The 24,248-nt window shown below is 42.0% G+C and overlaps 1 protein-coding gene across 9 annotated transcripts in view; it reads left to right on the forward strand.

Moving 5' to 3' along the window:
* Positions 1-24,248, forward strand: part of Kif1b (kinesin family member 1B) — a 140,543-nt gene that overhangs the window by 62,514 nt on the left and 53,781 nt on the right. For 8 of the 9 annotated variants that reach the window (XM_057785182.1, XM_057785188.1, XM_057785184.1 and 5 more), the window contains 7 exons: positions 607-686; positions 2,332-2,407; positions 8,961-9,040; positions 9,499-9,605; positions 10,222-10,305; positions 10,959-11,139; positions 11,270-11,342. In XM_057785182.1, the coding sequence (XP_057641165.1) occupies positions 607-686; positions 2,332-2,407; positions 8,961-9,040; positions 9,499-9,605; positions 10,222-10,305; positions 10,959-11,139; positions 11,270-11,342 (681 nt within the window). Of the gene's footprint in view, positions 1-606; positions 687-2,331; positions 2,408-8,960; positions 9,041-9,498; positions 9,606-10,221; positions 10,306-10,958; positions 11,140-11,269; positions 11,343-16,610; positions 21,412-24,248 lie in introns of those variants that run through there. The other variant, XM_057785191.1, reaches the window with a different exon arrangement.

The following is a 24,248-nucleotide window of genomic DNA, read 5'->3' on the forward strand; positions in this document are numbered from 1 at the left end:
AAGAAAGTGGCCGGGCAGTGGTGGCGCACGCCTTTAATCCCAGCACTCGGGAGGTAGAGGTAGGCAGATCTCTGTGAGTTCGAGGCCAGCCTGGTCTAGAAGAGCTAGTTCCAGGACAGGAACCAAAAGCTACGGAGAAACCCTGTCTTGAAAATCAAAAAAAAAAAAAAAAAAAAAAGGAAGAAAGTGCTTGCATTTTTGGATGTTTATATTACTTTCCCAGCACACACACACATACACACACGCGCGCGGGTTCACTGTTTCCTCCCTCTGTCTTGTGTATACACACACACACACATGGATTCACTGTTTCCTCCCTCTGTCTTGTACACACACACATACACACACACACATGGGTTCACTGTTCCTTTCTTCTGACTTGTGCACACTCATACATGGATTTGCTGTTTGCCTGTTTTTATTAGGTTGGAAGGTTTGCGTGTCTGAGGGTTACTTAGTTTTAGATTTAATATTTATGATTCTTACCTTCTAAAAAAGAAGAAGGGCCCATCACTTTGGATTCTTCCTTTGTCTTCTAAGAATATTGTATGTTTCATGCCTTCCTTGCTGAATATGGTTTGTTAAATTCTGTGCATCCTTCCATAGGAATCAGAGAAGATAATTGCTGAGTTAAATGAAACCTGGGAAGAGAAACTTCGTAAGACAGAGGCCATCAGAATGGAAAGGTTGGGAACTAACAATCTGGGATGCTGCTGAGTTTTCTGGGAAGTCTGAATTGATTTTGTCATAAGAAAAGATTAAAGAGCATTAAAAACAAGGGCACTCTCCCCACCTGACACAGTACAGACACATCCACGGGGGAGTGCATCCAGTCACGTTTACACTCTGAAGTGAAATCTGCACATTGAAAGAGTCTCTAAGGCAGGGTTCTCAGCTGTGGGTCATGACCCCTCTGGGGCTTGACTGACCCTTTCACAGGGGTTGCATATCAGAGATTTACATTGCAATTCATAACAGTAGCTAAATTACAGTGATGAAGTAGCAACAAAAATAGGTTTATGGTTGGCGTCACCACAACATGAGGAGCTGAATTAAAAGGGTGCGGTATTAGGAAGGTTGGAAACCACTGCTGTAGGGAGTCATGTGCTTAATAGTTTCCACACTTGAATGTTGCTTTCAATTGAGAAAAGTCATACTAAATAAAGGAGATTTTGTCATTTGTAAAAAGTAGATTTTACTTGGCAAAGGCCCATATGCAAAGAGCTGTGACCCTGTCTTTAGAGTTATTTCATCTAGAACCTTTTGGGTAAAAGGTATAGTTTAGCTTGCAAACTTTTAAAATTCTTGTTCTGTCTATGCTGTTGGAATAAATACACACTTCTTCTTTTTAAAGTCAGTTCTTATCTTTCCCCTTTATGAAAATAAGGGAGAAATGAGCTCCGATGTGCTACCAGTAAATGTAAACAAGAACTTTCTTACTCGCATTAGATTTTTTTGAACAAGAATTATTGGGACAGGTGAGATGTCTCAGCACAGAAAGGCACTCTCCACTCAGGCCTGTCATGAGTTTGATCCCTGGGCCCCACTTAAAGGTGGAGAAGAGAATCAAGTCCACAGATTTGTCCCCACATTAGGCTCTCTCTCTCTCTCTCTCTCTCTCTCTCTCTCTCTCTCTCTCTCTCTTTCACACACACACACACACACATACACACACACACACACACCAAACAAAAACAAACAAATAAAATGAACAGAAAACGAAAAACCTTTCTAGAATTACTGTGCCAGAATGGGGGTGAGATGGGAATATTGGGAGAAATCACATTTACAGACCATGCTTCATATGCCCAAGCCTACCCTCCCGCTCACCTCAGTATTAAGTCTGTGGCTTCACTGATGCTAAAGCCAGAGTGCTGACCCCCAGGTTACTTTGATTGCTTTCTTAGGTGCTGGGGAAATTGTGTTTTCAAATTGGATGGACAGACTTAAGGAGTACAGTCTTTCAAAATTTCAACTGAGTGAACAGAAATTTAGCATGGGGACATTCTCTGACTTACTTTAAATATTATTTCTCTCTCCCACTCTCTTCCCCTGCCCCGCACTCTCCCTCAGCTGAAGACTGAACCCAGGGCCTTGCACTTGCTAGGCAAGCGCTCTACCACTGTTCTAAATCCTCAACCCTGAATGTTGCTTCTTTTAAAAATAAGTTCTCATTAGTAATAAGCATATCATTCTATATTTCTCTTGCCAGCTTTAGATACAGCCAAGTGTTTTGCATTGCCTGTCTTGTTTTCTAGTTCTTTTTAAATTTCTTAGTTGGTATACTGATTTACGTGGAGTTTTTTGATTGTTTTGTTTTTGTTTTTCTAGAGAAGCCTTGTTGGCTGAGATGGGAGTTGCCATACGGGAAGATGGAGGAACACTTGGCGTTTTCTCACCTAAAAAGGTAGGAAGCCATGTTGTAAAACTCAAGCAAACAAAACAGTTTAGTTTGTCTTCATGTCCTTCTGACATAGCCATTTTTTTTTTTTTTTTGGTTTTTCAAGACAGGGTTTCTCAACTAGTTCTTGTAGACCAGGCTGGTCTCGAACTCACAGAGATCCGCCTGCCTCTGCCTCCCAAGTGCTGGGATTAAAGGCGTGCGCCACCACCGCCCGGCTGACATAGCCATTTTCATCTAGCGCCTTAGCTTAACTTCAGATGTTTCTGCTTTCATCTTACAGTACAAGGGCAACCTTGTTGTAAAATGATTATAGTGTTTACAAAAGATAAAACCCAGGGTAGTGAGTCTGAACCTTGTAAAGCCTTGGGTATATTTAAGCATCTTTTTGTTGCTTCTCTTATCTTCCTGACCTGACCGTAGCACCAGTTGCTTTAGTTGTGTTCCTTTTAATGTCTAGTGCTTGCCTAGCATGCAATTAGCCCTGGGCTTGAACTCTGGGAAGGTGCCATCTGTCTATAGTCCTAGTGCTTGAGAGCTAGAGGCAGTAGTCATGAGCTCTGCTCTGCCACTTCTGGGAACCATTTTCAGCTAATAAGGTTTGTGAACAGTGGTACTGTGCCATGATTTCTATTGCAACCATCTCTTTCAGTAAGCAGCCCAGGTCCTACCCTCTAGATGCCTCTGCTCCCCTTTCAGCATGCTTTTTTTTTTTTTTGGTTTTTCGAGACAGGGTTTCTCTGTGGTTTTGGAGCCTGTCCTGGAACTAGCTCTTGTAGACCAGGCTGGTCTCGAACTCACAGAGATCCGCCTGCCTCTGCCTCCCAAGTGCTGGGATTAAAGGCGTGCGCCACCACCGCCCGGCCTCAGCATGCTTTTTTAAAGACATGATAAGATTAGTCACTCTTCCTACTTTAATCACGGTTGTAAAATAGAGGCCTTTTAGCTAATTAGACTGATAACGTGTCTTGCATGTTCTTTTTGACTTGAATTGCTTCTTAGCGTTGGACTAGAATACATTATTAAATAATTGTTTTGTGTGCTTATTCATATGACAACAGTAGAGCATGTATTGATGTATCAAGCCTATATGTCAGCACTGATAACTTCCTTCAAGTGTCTGTGGTACCCTGCTGTGCGTATGGCCCTGGTGTCAATGTCTACTACTGTATCATTAACAAGTGCATGCATGCGTGGACTCTGTTCTAGGACAGAGTATAAGGTCAGAGTTTAGCGTTAGCACTTTCACTTGACGTGAACCAGTGTTCTTAGGATTTTGTGAGAATTCTTTTGCTTGCTTTTTAAAAAAAACCATAGTCACAAAACTGTCTTACAAATTTCAGTATGTTATTTTCAGCAGAAAACATTGATTTATCTGGGTATGGTGGCACTTGAGAGGCAAATGCAGGAATATGAGAGTCCTGGATCTGGTTTATAATAAATTCAAAACCAACCTGGATTATACACAAGAAGAAAGGGGCTGGAGAGAGGGTTCAGCAGTTAAGAACACTTGCTATTTTTCCAGAGGACCCTACTTTGGTACCTGGCACCCAAGTCAGGAGGCTAAAAACCTACCTGTAACTCCAGCTGTAAGGAATCCAAAGCCCTCTTCTGACTTTGGGGGTATCTATGCACACACAGCATTCATTTACACACACAGAGAGAAATAAATCTTTAAAAAAGAAGAAGAAGAAGGAGAAGGAGAAGGGAGAAGGAAGAAGGGAGAGAAGGAGAAGAAAAGAGGAAGAGGAAGAGGAAGAGGAAGAGGAAGAGGAAGAGGAAGAAGAAGAAGAAGAAGAAGAAGAAGAAGAAGAAGAAGAAGAAGAAGAAGAAGAAGAAGAAGAAGAAGAAGAAGAAGAAGAAGAAATTAAGCTAGGTATGATGGCGCACACCTTTAGCACCAGAACTTGCCATCACTTGGAAGGCAGAGTTGGAGGCAACCTGGTCTACAGAGTGAATTCCAGGACAGCGAAGTCTACACAGAGAAACTGTCTTAAAAAGCCAAAAATAAAAATAGAAAGAAATTGTTTTAAAGATTTGGAGATATATAGAATATCAACAATTATATATTTATGTGAAGTTGAGTCCTTTTTACTTTACTGAGATATTTATTCATATGTATTACCTATATTGTAGAGATGTTGGCAGTCATGGCTTTGATAGAGTTAGGTAGAGTTAGAGTATGCTCTTGCACACCTCGAAAGGTTTTTCTCCTTGTGATCCGGGCTCTCACACATCCCAGGTCACTTAAGACTCACTATGTAGCAGAAGGAGCCTGCCTCCAACTCTTAAGTGTTATAGGCATGTGGAACCCTTCCCCATATATATGGTAGTAGAGATCAATCTCAGGACCAATTGTCTGCGAGGCAAGCCCTCTACTAACTGGGCTACATCCACAACCCTTAAAAAGTTTATATGAGGGGCTGGAGAGATGACTCAGCGGTTAAGAGCATTGCCTGCTCTTCCAAAGGTCCTGAGTTCAATTCCCAGCAACCACATGGTGTCTCACAACCATCTGTAATGAGGTCTGGTGCCCTCTTCTGGCCTTCAGGCATACACACATAAAGAATATTGTATACATAATATATATATTTTTAAAAAAAGTTTATATGAAAGCTGGGCAGTGGTAGTACACACCTTTAATTCCAGTTCTTGGGAGGCAGAGGCAGGTGGATCTCTGTGAGTTTGGGGCCAGCTTGGTTTACAGAGCTAGTTCTAGGACAGGCCCCAAAGGAACAGAGAAACCTGGTCTCAAAAAACCAAAATGAATGAATGAATGAATGAATGAATGAATGAATGAATGAATAGTTCCATGACCGTGTGTGTGTGTGTGTGTGTGTGTGTGTGTGTGTTGTACGGAGCGGTGGGCTGCGTCCCACCACCTGGCTAGCTTTACACCCGAAATAATTACACGGAAACTGTATTCTTTTGAACACTGCCTGGCCCATTAGTTCCAGCCTCTTATTGGCTAGCTCTTACATATTGATCTAATATTTCTAATATTTTGTGTAGCACCACGATCTGGTTTACCAGGAAAGATCTTAACCTGCGTCTGTCTGGAGTGGGAGAATCATGGCGACTCACTGACTCGGCTTCTTTCTCCCAGCATTCTGTTCTGTCTACTTCACCCACCTAAGGATTGGCCTATCAAATAGGCCAAGACAGTTTTTTTTTTTAAATATTTATTTATTTATTATGTATACAATATTCTGTCTGTGTGTATGCCTGCAGGCCAGAAGAGGGCACCAGACCCCATTATAGATGGTTGTGAGCCACTATGTGGTTGCTGGGAATTGAACTCAGGACCTTTGGAAGAGCAGACAATGCTCTTAACCTCTGAGCCATCTCTCCAGCCCCAAGGCAGTTTTCTTTATTAATTAACCAATGAAAGCAACAGATTAGAAAGAAATCATTCCCACATCATGTGTGTGTGTGTTAAGAACCACAATTCACTAATAGAACACTATGTATAGAGCTGGATTCTATCTTTAGCACTGGGAAAAAAGTAAACAAAAAAAAATCTTGTATAAATAATTTGATATTTAGCCAGGCGTGGTAGTACACATCTGACTTAATCACAGCACTTGGGAGGCAGAGTCAAGTAGATCTCCAAGTTCAAGACTAGCCTGGTCTACATAGTGAGTTTCAGGACAGCCAGGGCTACACAAGAAAATATCTTGAAAAACTAGATAAAATAAGTAATAGTATGGTATTTAGTCAGAATTTAAAATAGCCCAAACAGTTGTTATTATGTAGGCAGCATAAAATTAGAAGCTGAACTCTCTAAAAGATTTTTCTTGCTTTAATTATCTAGACCTTCTCAGGAAAGGGAAAAAACACTGCAGACCACATTTAGACTCAATAGAGACTGTTACTGAGACTGCCTTTTCTTTTTTTATAGAGTTTATTTTTACTTTAAGTGCAGTGGTGTTTTGCCTGCATGTACTTTTATGTGAAGGTGTTAGATCCTGGAGTTACAGACTCTTGTGAGCTGCCATGTGGGTGCTGCAATTGAACCCAGGTCCTCTAGAAGAGCAGTCAGTGCTCTCTTAACCACTGAGCCCTCTCTCTATCCCCAGACTCCCTTTTCTTAGTTCCCTAATGAGACTTTAAGGAATGCTGCCCATTAGCTGGGCAGTGGTGGCGCACACCTTTAATCCCAGCACTGGGGAAACAGAGGCAGGTGGATCTCTGAGGCTAGCCTGGTCTACAGAGAAAGTTCCAGGATAACCCGGGTTACACAGAGGAACCCGTCTCACAAAAACAAAAATCAAACAAAAGGAATGCTGCCCATAGCCGACTTTGACTCTTTCTGAGCAGCCCAGTTCTTGGATCAGAAAGTAAAAGCTGGTGAAGATGCAGACGACTCTCGTTCCCTTTATTTTTATTTATTTTTATTTTTATTTTTTTTTGGTTTTTCGAGACAGGGTTTCTCTGTGGTTTTGGAGCCTGTCCTGGAACTAGCTCTTGTAGACCAGGCTGGTCTCGAACTCACAGAGATCCACCTGCCTCTGCCTCCCAAGTGCTGGGATTAAAGGCGTGAGCCACCAACGCCCGGCCTCTCGTTCCCTATAGACGCCCTCGGCAGTCCCTTTTCCTCACCGCTCATCCGACTGCTCTTCCAGCCTTCCGGTTCGCCTGCACTGTGTGGAGTAGATATTGGCCCCAAGACCATGCGACTTATTTTTTGATTCCTATGAGAGCTTTTTACCAAAGAAGGGTGGTTTTTAAGATTTTTAGAAATATTTAGTGTTAGATGAAGAATACTTTTAGATGTTTATGTTCTTGCCTCTTAGAAACTTTATTTATTTATTTTTTTTTTGGTAAAGTAAATACTAGTAAAGACAATAACTAGGACCATAAACTTATAGTAGGGGAACTTCAAGGGTATGGCTATTTTAATAAAAATGAAAAATCTGTTTTAAGAATTTTGATTTCTTTCGAGAGATATAGCCCTGGCTGTTCTGGAACCCACTCTGTAGACCAGGCTGCCCAGGAACTGCCTCTGCCTCTGCCTCCCAGTTGCTGGGAATAAAGGTGTGCGCCAACACCACCTGGGTGTTTTAAGACCTTTAATCTGAGTGTTTTCAAAGACTGTATTTAACTCATCCCTTTGTGTTCACAATGCTTTGACCTGGTGACGATCTGGGCCTCAGCTCATCAACGACGGTGCTTGCTACTAAGCAGACAGCCTGAGTTTGAACCCCTGAGCCCACAAGACAGAAGGAGAGAACCACCTTCCTCAAGTTGTCCTTTGATTTCCATGTGCCTTTTGTGGCACATGTGCATGCACACACACATACAGCACACGTACATCCATACATACAAAACAAATGCTTGATAAAAACAACAGACAACTTGGTGTTAGAGATGACTCAGTGACTAAGAGCACCTGCGGCTCTTCAGAGGACCCCAGTGTGGTTCCTGAACCTGCTGGGCAGCTCACAACTAGAGCAGTGGATCTCAGGTCTCTGCCCCTTTGGCGGTCGACTGACCCTTTCTCACAGGGTCACCTAAGACCATTGGGAAACACAGAGACTTACATTATGTTCATGATCGTAGCAAAATTACAGTGATGAAGTAAGTAGCAACAAAAATAGTTTCATGGTTGGGGGGTCACCATAACATAAGGACTGTATTAAAGGGTCGCAACGTTAGGAAGGCTGAGAACCACTGTGCTAGAGGATCCGATGCCCTTTTATGACCCCTACATCTATTAATTTATATTCTCTCTCTCTGTCTCTCTACCCCCCATACACACACACACACACACACACACACACACACTTAGAAAAGTGGGTTTTCTTAATTTCAGAGCTTGTATTCCCTTTTTTACGTTTCTGTTTTGCCTGTGTATGTTCTGAGTGCCAAGTTCATGCCTAATGTCCATGGACCAGCTAAGATCATTAGATAACTGACCAGTTGCCCTGGAGGAACAAACAGTGGTCTTACCCACTGAGCTATGTCTCCAACCCCATTTTCCTTTCTTTCTTTATTTTTATTTTATTTTTTTGGTTTTTTGAGACAGGGTTTTTGTGTTACTTTGGAGCCTATACTAAAACTAGCTCTTGTAGACCAGTCTGGCCTCAAACTTGCAGAGATCTGCCTGCCTCTGCCTCCCCAGTGCTGGGATTAAAGGTGTGCGCCACTACCGCCTGGCTCCAACCTCATTTTTATTTTCCCTTTTATTTTTATTTTATTTTATTTTCTCAAACAGAGTTTCACTATTTAGTCCTGACTGGCCTGAAACTCTCTGTGTAGATCAGGCCGGCCTTGAGAATTCAACTGTCTCTTCCTCCAGAGTGCTAGGATTAAAGGTGTTTGCCACCATGCCCAGCAGAATCATGTTCTTAAACAGGATGTGTTAGTCTAATTTGAGGAGACCTATAGAGCATGCTTTTTTTTTTATTAGTTACAGAATTACACGTAGGACTTTTATTGATCCTTTTCCTCCAGGTACTCTGGAGAATCTGAAAAGCTTTTAGGCCTCCTGTGTATCCCTGCTACACAGCTGTCTCCTGGTTTCTGCCCCAAACTGATAATCTGTAACCTTTTTCAGACACCTCATCTTGTTAACCTCAATGAAGACCCACTAATGTCGGAGTGTCTGCTTTATTATATCAAAGATGGGATTACAAGGTAATTTACTTCTAGTTTGAGCCACTTAATATTTTCTTTTCTTCTAGATAATTGATAACTAAAGGGAATTTTCTAAAAATTGTAGGAATTTGCTATTTCTTCCTTCTGAAGTGATTCTAAATTGCCTTCTCTTCTGTTCCCAGTTTTAAATAGAACCAGTTAGGACGTAGTTTCCCTCTAGAAGAACTTGAAAATGAAGATTACCCTGTAATGACACAGATGGGTTCACTAGAGAACTTGGTTTGCCCTGTTTCCCTATAGTGTGTGAACACATCAGTGTGCTGATCTTGTAAGGAGGTCTGTCTTCCTTGAGAGTAGAACTTGTAGTTGGGAGATCTGCTGTACAAAGCAGTGTGTTTTCGTGTGTATCCAAGATGCTCTTTGGGGGAAGCAGTTCATTGTTTCTAAGGACTTTTTTATGTCTGAATTTCCCTGGGAAACACTTTCCCCTTGTTCAGGGTTGGCCAAGCCGATGCTGAGCGGCGCCAGGACATAGTGCTGAGTGGGGCCCACATTAAAGAAGAGCATTGTATCTTTCGGAGTGAGAGGAACAACACTGGTGAAGGTGAGAGTCTTGTGTTTTAATTTCTCAAGCAACTTTTCCTCTGGAGTACTCAAAATCCTTGAGACTTAGCATTTCTTATCTCTGTTAGTAAAATTTTTTTATCACCAAAATATTGAGAAATGGAGAGCCTGTGATGTTTCTAGATGCCAGCGCAGATGTGGCTCCTTAGCATGAAAATAGTGAGGTGAAAGGAGCCCTTTGTTACCTGCCAGGGGCTGAGCAGGATGCGGGCAGTTAGGCTAGGTCTGAGTGTTAGTCATTTAGTAGGGAGTAAGAGAAAAATAACTATACTAGATAGATAATGGGAGAACTGAAGAGTCTTTAATATTAACCTAATAGAAATTATTTTTGTCTTAAAGGGAAGAAAAAGTCGATCTTGGGTGAGTTCCCACCACAACCCAGTTCATGAACAGGCCAGCAGCTGACTAATGGATTTTGTGCTAGGCACTGGCTTCTTCATCGGCCAAAATGCTAGCTGTTTGTGCATCATACTTAAGATTTCTGCTGTATCATACTTTATCAGGATTAATATTTTCCATGAGTCCTAATAGTGACCACTTTTCATGGCTTGATGGCAGTAGTTTATGTTATTAATGTTGGTTTGTATTCTTCCTAGTTATCGTGACCTTAGAGCCCTGTGAGCGTTCTGAAACATATGTGAATGGCAAGAGAGTGGCCCAGCCTGTGCAGCTGCGCTCAGGTGAGCCTGAGGAGGGGTCTGAAGCTCTTTATCTAAAGGCCGAAGTTACCTAGAATTCATGTTTCTGTTGCTGCTTGCTTGTTTGATTGTTTTGTTTGTTTTTGTTGTCCTTGAGACAGGGTCTCACTAAGTAGCCCTGGTTGGCCTGGAATTCACTGTGCAGACCGTGTTGGTGCTTCCAACACAGGATTTAATGGGTGGATCATCACACCCAGATGAGCGTCTGTAGTTTTAGATTAAGAGAGTGAAATTGAGCCGGGCGGTGGTGGCGCACGCCTTTAATCCCAGCACTCGGGAGGCAGAGGCAGGCGGATCTCTGTGAGTTCGAGACCAGCCTGGTCTACAGAGCTAGTTCCAGGACAGGCTCCAAAGCCACAGAGAAACCCTGTCTCGAAAAACCAAAAAAAAAAAAAAAGAGAGTGAAATTGTATTTCTGTTTTTGAGATAGATTTTCACTGTATAGCCTGGGATGGCCTCAAAGTTGTAAATCTCTTGCCTTGGCCTCCTAGATACTATTCATTAAAAATTGATTCTTTGGAACTGGGGCTATCGCTGAGTGATAAACACATTTGCTGGTATACACGGGGTCCTGGATTTGACTCACAGCACTGCAAAACAAATACATTTTTGTTCCTATTTCTGTTTTGTTATAGGGAACCGTATCATCATGGGTAAAAACCACGTTTTTCGTTTCAACCACCCTGAACAAGCACGGGCTGAGCGGGAGAAGACTCCCTCTGCCGAGACCCCCTCTGAGCCTGTGGACTGGACATTTGCTCAGAGAGAGCTCCTCGAAAAACAAGGGATCGATATGAAACAGGAGATGGAGAAAAGGTAACTCATAAGTGTTGTGCAGCCTGGGTAATGTTTGGAGCACATAGTGGCTTTCACAGCGACAGCTTGGGGATTTCACAGCGTACTCTTTTTTGGTATTTTGTCTAGAAGTTGTTTGTTTTGCTTCTAGGCTCCAGGAAATGGAGATCCTATACAAAAAGGAGAAGGAGGAAGCTGATCTTCTTCTGGAGCAGCAAAGACTGGTAGGAATCTGTCCTGATCTGTAGCTATTGGGAAGGGCAGTTGGCTCTCACACCTTCTAGCAAGCTCTCATTGGTATCACACATTAACCGTCATTTTCTTAATGAACTGTCATGTATCTTCTGGCAATCTGGGTCTATAGGGTACTATTTTGACCTTTTATTTCTTAACATTAGATCTTCTGTCACAGTCAGGAAGAAATAATGAGAGCTTTGATGATACCTTTGCCTTTTGGTAGTGCTTTATGGATGTGTTCCAACAGCGGTCTTTTGGATAATAATAACTGAATATTGAATTCGGTGGGAGTTTGCCTTGGTTTTGTTTCTGGCCACTTGATAGTACTAATTCTCTGCTCTTAGGCTGACATGGGATTGTTCTTGTGCTGGGCAGATCGTTTTTTGTTTTTTTGTTTTTTTAAAGTTAAACTGTGTCTAAAAGTGTTGCTGCACAGTTGCATGTGTTAATCCTCTTCTGTTCCCCTGCATGGAATCTGAATTCTCAGGGAGGTTCTCAGTGGCTTTGGTGCTGCAGTGTGGTGGGGGCTGCTCAGCCATCTCAGACAGGCTCACCTCCTTGCTCTGGGTTGAGAAAGGATTCGGGTAAACAGTTGGAAAGTCAGTTGCCCATCCCAGCTATAACGGGTTAGGATTTTGTGATGATAATTGATTTCCCAAGTTTTATAAAAATGCCTTATGAATAAATTGCTCTTAGTGGATTTTAATATTTAAAGCCAGCCATAAAGCTCTGATAGTAAGAAGTTCAGTAGTGCTGGATGTGGTGGTGGTGGTGCACGGCTTTAATCCCAGCACTAGGGAGGTAGAGGCAGGAGGATTTCTCAGTTCAGGGCCAGCCTGGTCTACCTACTGAGTTCCAGGACTTCCAGAGTTACAAAGAGGGACTGAATACAATTGATACCGCTTAAGAAGTTACCCTTTAAAAAACAACAGCAACAGGGGGCATTAATGCGAGATCAGGAAGGAGAACTTTGACTTCTTCCCTTAACATGAAGTATAACGTATAAGTTACAGCCGTATGCCACACTCTGTTCTGCTGGAAAACCATTGCATGCGGCTTGTGAAAGCCAAGATGCTAAGTAAAAGCAGCCTTTATCAGAGCACTTGGTTCTTAACTTACTGTCTTCAAAATTATAGTGAGGCCCTCAAAAATATGGATTGGAAGAATAAATTAAGTGTTTGGAACAAGGTAATATCAGTGTACAGGAAGAGTAGCTCTGGTGGCTTCCTTGGCGTTGGCTTTACGGCTAGGGCTTGAAAGCTTTGGCCATGAAGGGGCCTTTCATCGTAATCACATAGTGTGCTCTAATAGCACTCCTCATGGTCAGAGACATCAAAGTGGGAAGGCGTCATGAGGCACTGTTAATTAACAGTAGTGTCTTCCATTTGAATGTACATTGCTTTGTAATTTACAGAGAGCTTTAATGTCTGTCATCTTGACCCTCACAGCAGCTCTGGTAGATGTGTATGTAAATGAAGTGTATAACGTCGCCCTCAGTTTATGGTTGGGATCAGGACCGAAAACAATGTTGTTGTGCATGCGCACATTTTAAAAATTTACCTCTGTAGTGGCCTTACATAGTCTTCTAACTTATGTCTGGGCCTCTTGGTCACTGGGCATATGTTTAAAATATAGGTAGTGATTTAGGTCTGAGGGTGGGATCTGCAGTTCTGAGCTTCTCAGACGTTCTCAGGTGATAGCAGGCGAATGGCCTTGGGAACACACTGAGTGCGCAGGCTCCCAGAGTAACTGTGTCTGGTGCGGTCAGTTACCATGTTGTGCCTTGAGATAAAAACACCAACAGAGCCCAATGTGGTGTTACAACTGAATCCAGCTACTGCAAGGCTGAGGCAAGAGGACTCTGAGTTTATAGTAAAGTTTGCATAGTTCAGCAAGGCGCTGCCTTCGAATCTAAAACAAAGGAGCTGGAAAGGGTAGGGGTTGTGGTTCAGAAGGACAGGGATTACCTAGCATACAAAGACTCTGGGTTCAATTCTGAGGAAAGAGAAGAAGGCAGGGAGGAATGGAGAAAGAGATACTAATAAAGAGAAAGTAAATTGTCTTTAAGATGTTCTTAGTGTCGGTTTTTAGGGGGCCATCAATAGTCTGCAGGTAATGAGGTTCTGGTTGTCATTTGTTCTGTGTATCTAGTGGTAACCTAGGATAGTAAGAACAGCTCCCTAGTGGCAAGGAAGTTGCTTTCCATTCTTAAGTCTCGCTTAAGTTTCTTGACCTTAGAGGAACCTGATATCTAACACTTGTAGCCTATGATTATCTAACAATACTGGTGGAAAATGCGCTTTTCATGATTCTCTATGTTGACCAATACAGAAAGAGGATAAAGATTCAGAGGATATGAAGTAGTTTCACTAAATATTTTATTAAAATATTCATGTTTTTTAGATAGCAATTATCATCAAACATTTAATTCTATAATTTTTAAACATAGACAGCATTAAAAATTGGAATTCCGAGTCCACAGGATGGCTCAGTGGGTAATGGTGCTTGCCATCAAACTAAGAGCTGAATTTCACCTCCGGAACCCACATGGTGGAAGGAGAAAGTTCCTTCGTGCATTTGTCTCCAGCTTCCACACATGCACCATGGCATTAGCAGGCTTTCAAATGCACAAGTATACATGCACATGCATGCATAGATACATTTCATAAGTTTTTAAAATTGGAATTCAGGACTTTTCTGTAATGATAGCTCCCGAAATGCACCTCACTCTCCTGTTTCTGAGCACTCCCTTTCAGTTAGTGCTTTTATACACCTGGTGTCTTTTATCCTTCCTGTCTCTCTTTCTCGTTTACATATGTGCATTTGTAGGACTTTTCAGTGGGCCACTATGCACTCGCTGTGTAATGACGGTAGATGGATCATTAGTGACGAGGGGAAAGTACAGTTGTTTGATTTGAACTTTTGAACTTATACAGACTATTATATTTCATTTTAGAGTTTAAAAGGTATTTGTTATTTCTCAAGTATGATGCTTAAGTAATGATTAGAACAGTTGTTCTTATATTCAGTAATAGTCATTTTATTCCGAAGCAGTTATAAAAAAACAGCCAAGAAAAAGGGTGATAGTTCTGTAGAAGAATCAAAGGGAAGTTGTGTTCTATAAAATTGAGTGTGTGTATATATACACATACACCATTCAAGCCAGACATACTTTTTACTCTTATCTACTGATGTCTTGAGGTTGGGGAGGTGACTCACTCAGTAAAGTAGCTGCTGCACAAACATAGAGACCTGACTTCAGTTTCCAGAACTCAAGGAAAGAGCCGGGCGTGGCAACTAGACAGGTAGGTAGGTGTATCTCTAAAGCTCAGGGGCTGGCCAGCCTAGCTGAACTCATGAGCTCAGAACATTGTCCTTGGACCTTCTCTCTCATGCACACACAGGATTAGTCTTCTAGGTGAGCGCGCTGGCACTGAACTCCACTTAAAGCTCCCACCGCTCTGCTGGTTTAAACTAAAAAAGAGAAGAGGGACAAGAGGCTGCCATGAGCAAAGGCTTTACTGTACAAACCTGAGGACTTGTCTGTGGCTCCTCCCGCACCCGTGTAAAACCCAGGCATGGAGTCACATCTCTCTCTAACCTGGGGGAGGAAAACCATGTGGGTCTCATTGGGCCCCAGGCCTACACAGGTGCATTGAAAATGAAATCGCCTTGTGATGTCAGTTCGCTAGTTTAAGCCTAGGTTTAATTTTTTTCCTTGCATTTTGGAAAGAAGTAATGCTGTAGCTCAGATAACTGAAAGACAACCCAAGTGTGTCCACGTCACAGAGCTAGACTCTGTTCTTTATGTTTGTTGGCAGCGTTGCCACTTAAAAGTGACAGTCTCCAGGCTGGAGAGATGGCTCCGTGGTTAAGAGCACTGACTGCTCCTCCAGAGGACCCAGCTTCAGTTCCCAGCACCCGCATGGCAGCTCGCAGCTGTCTGTAACTCCAGTTCCAGAGAATCTGACATCGTTCTACCAATGCGCATGAAATAAAGTTAAATAAAGTTTAAAAAAAACTGACATATTGAATTTTTTAAAAAAAGGTGACAGTCCCCAAGCAGAAGTTTTCTAGGTAAAAACATGAATCATTTTTGTCTGTAGAATTTTTGTTGGTTGGTTATTTTGTTGGGAGCAGTCTTGTCTACTAAGCCCAGGTTGTCCTGGAACTTGTAGCAATCCTCCAGTCTCAGACTCCCATGTGTTGAGACTCTAGGTGTGAACTCCCAAGCCTAGCTTCTGAAACACTCTGTTATACTAGAATTGTGGAGTGCTTGTTTAGCATATACAAGGCCCAGGCACCCTCTCCCAAGGAAAAAATTTAGAATACACTGTTCCTTAGGAATTTTTAAATTATGTTTAATTTAATTTTTATTCTAGAAACTTCTCAAAATTTTAGAGGGAGGTTATTATTGATTTCGTGTGTAAAAATAAAAATAGCCCATTATCCCTTTTTACAATGCTTTCTTGGTCTCAGAGTAACAAACTTTAATGTACAAATGAAGTGGATTAATTTACTATGCAAAAGAAAAGGGAAAACCCAGTATATGCTTCTAGAAGGATTAGTTCAAAATCTTCCCCATCCAACAGAAGAGGGAATGTGGTTGATAAGAACCTTTATGTTCTGCAAATAGGAATTCTTGGCACTTTTAACATCGTCTCTGTTCGCTTCTTTCTCTACTGTCTTCTAACTTTTTTCTAGGGTTGCTCACTTTAGTAAAGCTAAATAAAACTTGACATCCTGCAGTTTTACTAACCTTTGTTAATCTGCCTGCTCGTCACATCTTTGTGTGGCATCCGTGCTCACTCTTGGGGAAGAGATTCTGGAAGAAGCAACAGCAATAACCAAGGCAAATGTGGGGAAGTGGCTGCATGTTGTTAGCATGTGTGGGACATGGGCTTTACATGTTTTCTGGGTATGATGGAAGGGTTATCTCACACTAGTTCACGTGACTAGAGTGAGAGGCTATCAACCCTCCAATAATGTGGTTCATTTACCTCAGAAAGTGGGTATTTGGATCAGGAACACAAGCATCTTTATATCACTAGTAATCTACATACATAAGTCTTAGTAGACTTCCCCATCTAGGTTTTGTTTTGATTTTTAGTTTTTTAATTTGTTTTTTAGTATTTTGTTTTATTTTTTAAATTTGGTTAAGGCATTTTGCTTGTTTTTTCTTCAATTTGATTTTCCTTTTTTACATTTTAATTTTGGTTATTTGGGGGCCATTTTTTTATTTTGTTTTTCCAAAGGACGCGGATTCTGATAGCGGGGACGATTCTGACAAGAGGTCCTGTGAAGAGAGCTGGAAACTTATTACTTCTCTGAGAGAAAAGCTACCTCCCAGCAAGTTACAAACCATTGTTAAAAAGTGTGGCCTCCCCAGCAGTGGAAAGAAACGAGAACCGATTAAAATGTATCAAATCCCTCAAAGAAGGCGTCTGAGTAAAGATTCCAAGTGGGTCACCATCTCAGATCTTAAGATTCAGGCTGTTAAAGAGATTTGTTATGAAGTTGCCCTCAACGATTTTAGGCACAGTCGACAGGAGATCGAAGCCTTGGCCATTGTTAAGATGAAAGAACTTTGCGCCATGTATGGAAAGAAAGATCCCAATGAGCGGGACTCTTGGAGGGCAGTGGCCAGGGATGTCTGGGACACTGTTGGGGTAGGGGATGAGAAGATGGAAGATATGATAGCCACTGGGAAAGGTGGGACAGATGTGGATGACCTCAAGGTTCACATAGACAAGCTGGAAGATATTCTGCAAGAAGTCAAAAAACAAAATAATATGAAAGATGAAGAGATCAAAGTCTTAAGAAATAAAATGCTCAAAATGGAGAAAGTCTTGCCATTGATTGGCTCTCAGGAACAGAAAAGCCAAGGAAATCAGAAACCAAAAGAGCCTCTTGTTGCCGGTGCTAACAGCATCTCTGACAACGGAGTCAATAAAGGAGATAGTGGAGACCTTGGCAAAGAAGAACGTGTTTCCCAGCTGATGAATGGTGATCCAGCTTTTAGACGTGGGCGTCTACGCTGGATGAGGCAAGAGCAAATCCGTTTTAAGAACCTGCAACAGCAGGAGATAACAAAACAGCTTCGTCGGCAGAATGTACCCCACAGGTTCATCCCTCCTGAGAACCGGAAGCCCCGTTTCCCCTTTAAGAGCAATCCTAAACATAGAAACTCTTGGAGTCCTGGGACGCATATTATTATAACAGAAGATGAGGTTATTGAGCTGAGAATTCCAAAAGATGAAGAAGGAAGAAAAGGAAATAAAGAAGAAAGCCAAGAAAAAGTTGGTAGAGTACCTTCTAAAGACCCCCAGTCAACATGGGGCTCCCAGGGTACAAGAAGTCAAGATCATATCCAAGTTAGCAAACAGCATCTTAACAATCAACAACCACCACCTCAGCTACGTTGGAGAAGCAATTCTCTCAATAATGGCCAACCGAAAAATACGCGCTGCCAGGCAACCGCCTCCTCAGAGTCATTAAACTCCCACAGTGGCCACCCTACCGCTGACCTGCAAGCTTTCCAGGCCAAGCGTCATATTCACCAACACCGTCAGTCTTACTGTAATTACAACACTGGAGGTCAGGCAGAAGGCAGTACAGCCAATTGCTGTCAAAAGCAGACTGACAAGCCCAACCACTGTAGCCAGTTTGTGACACCTCCAAGGATGAGGAGACAATTCTCAGCACCCAATCTCAAAGCTGGTCGAGAAACCACAGTATAAATACATTACTGGACAAACTTGAAACTGTAGCAAAGCAAACAGGCAGTGTTAATGTTAGCTCATGGATTGTGTCGGTGCATTATGATTTTAATGTTACGTTCCTATAAATACTAACTGGTTTTTATTGTTAAAGTGTAAAACACTGGTAAACGTTTTTGACACCTCCCTTTGGCTTGTGTATTTTCAGTGGGCAGGTTCTAGAATTTGGTATAAAACATCTAGGCCCTGATTTTTGTGACACTTCTCTCCATGGTGCCTAGATTACTAATGCACTTACACTGGTTTGTCTTGTTTTGGTGTAAGTTTTGTTATTTTTTTATAGTACTTTAGAAATTGATTTGATATTCAAAAAGACCTGCCACTTGGTTTTTGCAAACAAACACTCTAAAGAGGACTTTGATATGTAGAATAAGTGCCTCTTAGTCCCCATAAACATTAGAAATTGGCTTAAAAATAGCATGTAACTGTGTGGACACAGCCTAAGATTTCACCTTGATGTCTGGTCTTCTCATCAAATACAGTTGGCATTTTTAGACGCTCAAAGCCAAGCTCTTCAGACAGACTTTGTCCTGCACAGCCTTGCATCATCATCTTACTCTATATTTGTAAGAAACTAATTCAGTGTTTTGTTTTTTTTCTCACACAAGGGTTCTGTGTAGCCCTGGCTGTCCTGGAACTCACTCTGTAGACCAGGCTGTCCTCAAACTCACAGAGATCCACCTGCCTCTGCCTCCCGAGTGCTGGGATGAAAGGCGTGTGCTACCACCCCTGGGCCCTGACACAGTAATTTTAGTGTATCAGAACATACGTAAAACTTGCTGTGACTCTGAAATCTTTAAATTGGCACTCTCTGGGCTTCTATTTGATTGTGTTTCGAAGTTTACTATCTCACATGTAGAATGAACTGTATTTGCTAAAATTATGCCAGCAGAAATACCAACAAAAATTTTATGTGCTTTGAGCAATGTGTATACGTTTCTAAGAAGATTATCTGGTGAGAGAAGGAGATTGGACATGGGAAGAAGGCTGAGTCTCACCTCTTCATTGCCTTTTCCAATAACTGATGAGCTAATAAAAATGAACTGTGGTTGAGTCTGGAGATGACACATGTAGTCAACTGTTGTTTGCTCACAGATACTCAAGCAAGGAAAGATGAGTCCTGATGAACTGTCAATACCTCACTTCGCCATGTTGTGGTTGCATTTGCCTCAATGGAGAATTCTCTTTAAATAGAAAAAGAAAGACAGAAACAGTGGATTTAAATGGAAGGAAAGAATGGCTTTCTATATACGTTCTGATCTCTTGGACTTGTCGGAAGCTTTCCTAAGAGTCAGCTTGAAGAGCTAGAGATTACCAGACCTGACAGTGTTGAAGATTCCTTAGTCACACCCAGACGTCTGCCAAGCATCTGTCTCCCCACAGTGTGAGAATGTGCAGCCGAGAGCCTCAAGGAGGCCTTCTAGCCTGGGACTGTGTGCTGATTTTTTGCTCTGTGTGGGTGCTATGCTTTATTAGAGCATTACTTTTCATTGTAGCAGGCTTTTCCCCTCTCTTTAAGAAAATGTCTTAATGCACAGAAAGTTGCTTCCAACTTTTTTTTTCCTTAAAAAAAGGGATTTGGGGAGATAGAGCTAGGGCAGCTCTAGTCTTCAGTGGAAGTCTGTGTGGCAGTTCAGCGGGTGAGTGGTACCTGCTCTGTGTCGACTTCCTTGAGATGACGATCTGTGCCATTGGCTTGAATGTACTCTTGGCGGCTACTTCATGTCAGTCACTTCAAATCTGTGAAAATCTACAGTTGTCTTTTATTTTCCACACATAATTATACTGACTTTTTTTGTCAAGAATTTCATTTTCTAAAATTAAAAGTCATAATTTCTTAGGTTCCAACTCTAGCAAAAAATCCTTGAAATAACATATTTCAGGTCCACAGAGTTTGGCTTTTAGTTATAGATAAAATAGTCGCTTTACTACTGAATACTAGAGCCGGTTAACATGCCACTGTTGACGTTGGAATAAAGAGTGTGTAACACTGTCATGTGAGATGTGGGAACTGGTAGGCCCACGGGGTAGTCCAGAGAATTAATTTTGTTCTTTGCCTGCTAATCTAAGTGCCCTCATATACTGAAATGGTAAGACATCTAAAGGAGCCCTTCATTTTTAGGTGACCAGGAAAGAAATGAACCAAGGCTTGACTGCTAGCCATGTCCTCTCGTGCATCTCAGAGTACTTACCGTAGAAAACTGTGTGCACAGATTGCTTGATTGATTCACCGACATATATAGCGCCACCATGGGTCCTTATTACTTTAAGACAGAGTCTCATTGATTTTCCCACGTTGTCCTCAAACTTGCCACCCTTCATCTGCCTCAGCTTCCCCCAGTTGCTGGAGTTAGAGGTTTGTGTCACCAGGGTCAGCTTGGTTTTTTTTTTTTTTTCTCCTTTGTTTTGTTTTGTATTTTAAATGGTGGTATCTCTCCCTCAGCTTAAATTAAACAAGACCAAAGAGAAATTATCTTCATCAAAGCATTGTTTGATTATGAAAATATTCCTAGTGTTATCATTGTGAAATGGGGGAAAGTGTTTGTGCTTGGGAAATTAGATAATGATCTGACATTACTGGGACTGAGTTTTCCAGACTAGAATGTAATTCTATGGACAGTTAGAAAATCCGGTTAATGAATTTAAACCAAAGGGCCTGTCCTTTATTCTTGTTCTGATTCTTCTAGTACAGCAAATTGTTTATTACATTGAAGTGACTTGAAGTGACCTTTTGTGCTTAAGTGTAAGATACTAAAAACAAAACACCGACTTTGCCACTCCAGTGCCTGGATGTGTAAATGCTATCAGATTACACAGGCTTCCTGTGGTCAGCTGCTGTACCTGGTGCCTTACTGGTCCTTTGTTGACTTGCCTTAATGGTTTACACAGAAGCCCAAGAGGAGGAAAAGCTTCCTGTAGTCTGTGTACCATCATGAAGGAGGCCTAGGTTCAGAGCAAAGCAAGCATGGGTTCTGCATCGTTAGGGACAAATTCATTACAAACAATTTTTATAATTGTCTGGCTGATGTCATCTTCCCCAGATTTTAAAATCTGCTCTAGGTAGACTTAGTTTGGTCCACTTTAGGGTGTGGAATGTGTTGTTTTTCTTATCACTGTAAAAAGAAGTTGTGAATCTTCTTGTGGATGAACTGTGGTTTTCTTCTCAATTTCTTAAAACAATGCTTGAAGATTGTCTGAGTGTAAGACCTGCCTTTTCAGAAAGGGAGAGTTAGTTTGTAATGTTAAAAAATAAAGTCCTCAATAAATAAAAGTTGAAATGCTCTTGGAAGTGTGATTTATCTCGTGTGGAAGAGGGAAGTGAAACAAGACTATGCTAATTAATCAGTCTCTCCTGACCCGTATTTACTGCCCTTTCAGCGGAAGATAGTTGCGTGCCAAGTATCATTTTTAGATATATTTTGTATGGACCTTTTAGGATCTATTTTGTATGGATTGTTTTCAAGCTTTTGTATTTAATAGCCTTTTCTATTTTACAAAATTTGTGGCCACGGAATGTAGCTAAGTGGTATGCTAGTGTTTAACCTATTACACAAAGCCCTGGGTTCTATCTCTAGCACCACAAAACAACAAGAAAACAAGTAATTCAGTCTTCCCTGGGAACTTTAAATGAGCGAGAGTAATGCTTTTTGATTTCAGTTTGTATTAAATTTTTCCATTTTTTCATATAAAGTTATGGTTTGAAATTCCCTGAAGTGATGAACCATTTCTCTCCCCTTTAACCTTCGCTTTTCTCCACTCGGATTATTGTTAGTTTGCTAAAGATGAAGCCGGACAAAGCAGAATTTTCATTTTGTTTGTTTAGTGGGCCATTGGTCTTGTTAAAAATCTGAGCCAAGCCAAGGGCTGTAGAGAGAGCTCAGCAGTTAAGAGCACTGGCTATTCTTCCAGAGGACCTGGATTCAATTCCCAGCACCCACGTGGCAGCTCACTACTCTCTGCAACTACAGTTCCAGTGGGCCTAACACCTTCACACAGACATGACTTTACAAAAATTTGGACCTAGCAGCTTTTTCAAATTGGAAAATAACACAGCTGTGTATTGCAATTTAGAACACAACATATGCAACTGATATGCATGAGTTCTTAATATGAAATATGTGCTTTATGAGACATGCTAAGTGTGAATTGTTCCAAGCCAGGGCTCATATTTCCCCTTCAAGTACTTTGTATTTCTCTGCTCTGGGAGAAACTAGTGGAGTTTCCAGGAGCACGCGTGTCCTAGGACCCAGGAGTGATTTAGGTGCAGTACGGTATATGCGGTGGTGCCTGTGTGGGCAATCACATCTGGAGAGGATAGTGGGAGGTGAGGCTCATGGACGATGGAAGCCTTAAGCCAAGGGCAAGCCCCACAGCAGAACCGAGGATTTCCCAAAGTAAAAAGAATGGGGGGTTGGGGGGAGGATCCGAATGGAAGAGACCAGGATAGGACTGGGGAAATGTGGATTACTTGGGATGGTCAGATGGCCATATTTGTCATGGTGGGCAAAATACAAGGAGATTGGAAGGAATGAGGATCAAACTGTCAACCCAGTGGCAACTTGGAGATCCCTTTATTAGATCCATCTTTTTAGAAAGCCCACTGTGGGCACAGAATAGAGCAGTGATTCTCAGCCTGTGGGTTGCGACCCCTTGGGGTTGAATGTCCTTTTCACAGGGGTCACATGTAAGATACCCTGAATAGCAGATGTTTACATTTGGTCGCAACAGTGACAAAACACAGTTATGGAATAGCAGTGACGTAATTTTATGGTTGGGGGTCACAACAACATGAGGAACTGGATTAAAGGGTCACAGCGTTAGGAAGGTTGAGAGCCGCTGATAGATAAGGTAAATTGTAGGGAGGTCAATTCAGAACCATGCGGGCCGGTTGGGAAGTTGCTGCTTGGTTCTGGTGAGAAAGAGTGCTTGTCTAAGCAGGGCCAGGAGGGAGAGGAAAGCCTAAGAAAGAACGGTGTAATAAATAGTCACTAGTCAGCCATACAGGCCAGGTGGTGCTGGCACACATCTTTAATCCCAGCAGCCACACTAGTCAGCCATAGAGGCTGGGCAGTGATGGTGCACTTTTTTTTTTTTTAATTGTTTTTTGAGACAGGATTTCTCTGTAGCTTTGGAGCCTGTCCTAGAACTCTCTTTTGTTGTGCACGCCTTTAATCCCGGCACTAGAGATGAATATAAGATGGGAGGAGACAGGAGTTTAGGGCTCAGTCGGCCATTGGAGGTTTGGTGGAAAGCCTTGCAATCTGCAGTCACGTTGAGAACAGGATCACCCCTTTGTTTGTCTGAGCCCTGGCAGAGGTAAGAACGCTAGTGGCTTGGCTGCTCTGCTTTCCTGATCTTCAGGCAAGCTTTATTAAAACACAAATAAAATATCACTGTATGGTGGCTCACTCTTGTCATCTCAGCACTGAGGAAACTGCCACAGGGAGATCTCCTGGGCCTCTCTTTCTCTCGCTCTAAAAAAAAAGAGGGGGGCGGCTATAGGAGGCTGGCAAGATGGTTCTGTGGTTAAAAGCACTTGGTGCCCTTGCAGAGTTCACAGTTTCAAATCTCAACATCCACATGGCTCACAATCATCCATAACCCCAGTTCCAGGGATCCAACAGACAGGCAAAGCATTCATATACATAAAATAAAATAAATAAGTCTGAAAAGATATCTTGCGATGTGTTAAAAATCACTGGGCCCGTGGGGAGCAGATATAGGTTTGAGATTATCTTCCTCCTGATGAGGGGCACGTTTAAATGTGACAAGGTGTGAGGTGTCGCCTGGGATATGGATGTACCCCTTCTTGTGATTCCTTGTTGATTATATCTTGTCGTTTGAAGCCAAGTTTCTGTTGTTAAAAACTGCCCACCCAGAAAACTCAAGGTAGGGACTTTGATTTTGTCTAAATTGTCATCTTAGAGACACCAAGCTGTGTCACCATCGCCTCTCACCTCCTAGCCTGACCTGTGCCTGCTCTCGCGTCTGCCTTTCACTGCCCATGCTGCAGCCAGAGTCATCTGAATCTGAGTTGCTTCCTGTCAGTGGCCTCTTGGGCTTTCCATTGTACTTTTAAGCCCGAATTGTGGTAGTGTTTACAAGGTTTTACAT

Source organism: Chionomys nivalis, chromosome 11 (assembly GCF_950005125.1).
Source record: "Chionomys nivalis chromosome 11, mChiNiv1.1, whole genome shotgun sequence".
Taxonomy (NCBI): domain Eukaryota; kingdom Metazoa; phylum Chordata; class Mammalia; order Rodentia; family Cricetidae; genus Chionomys; species Chionomys nivalis.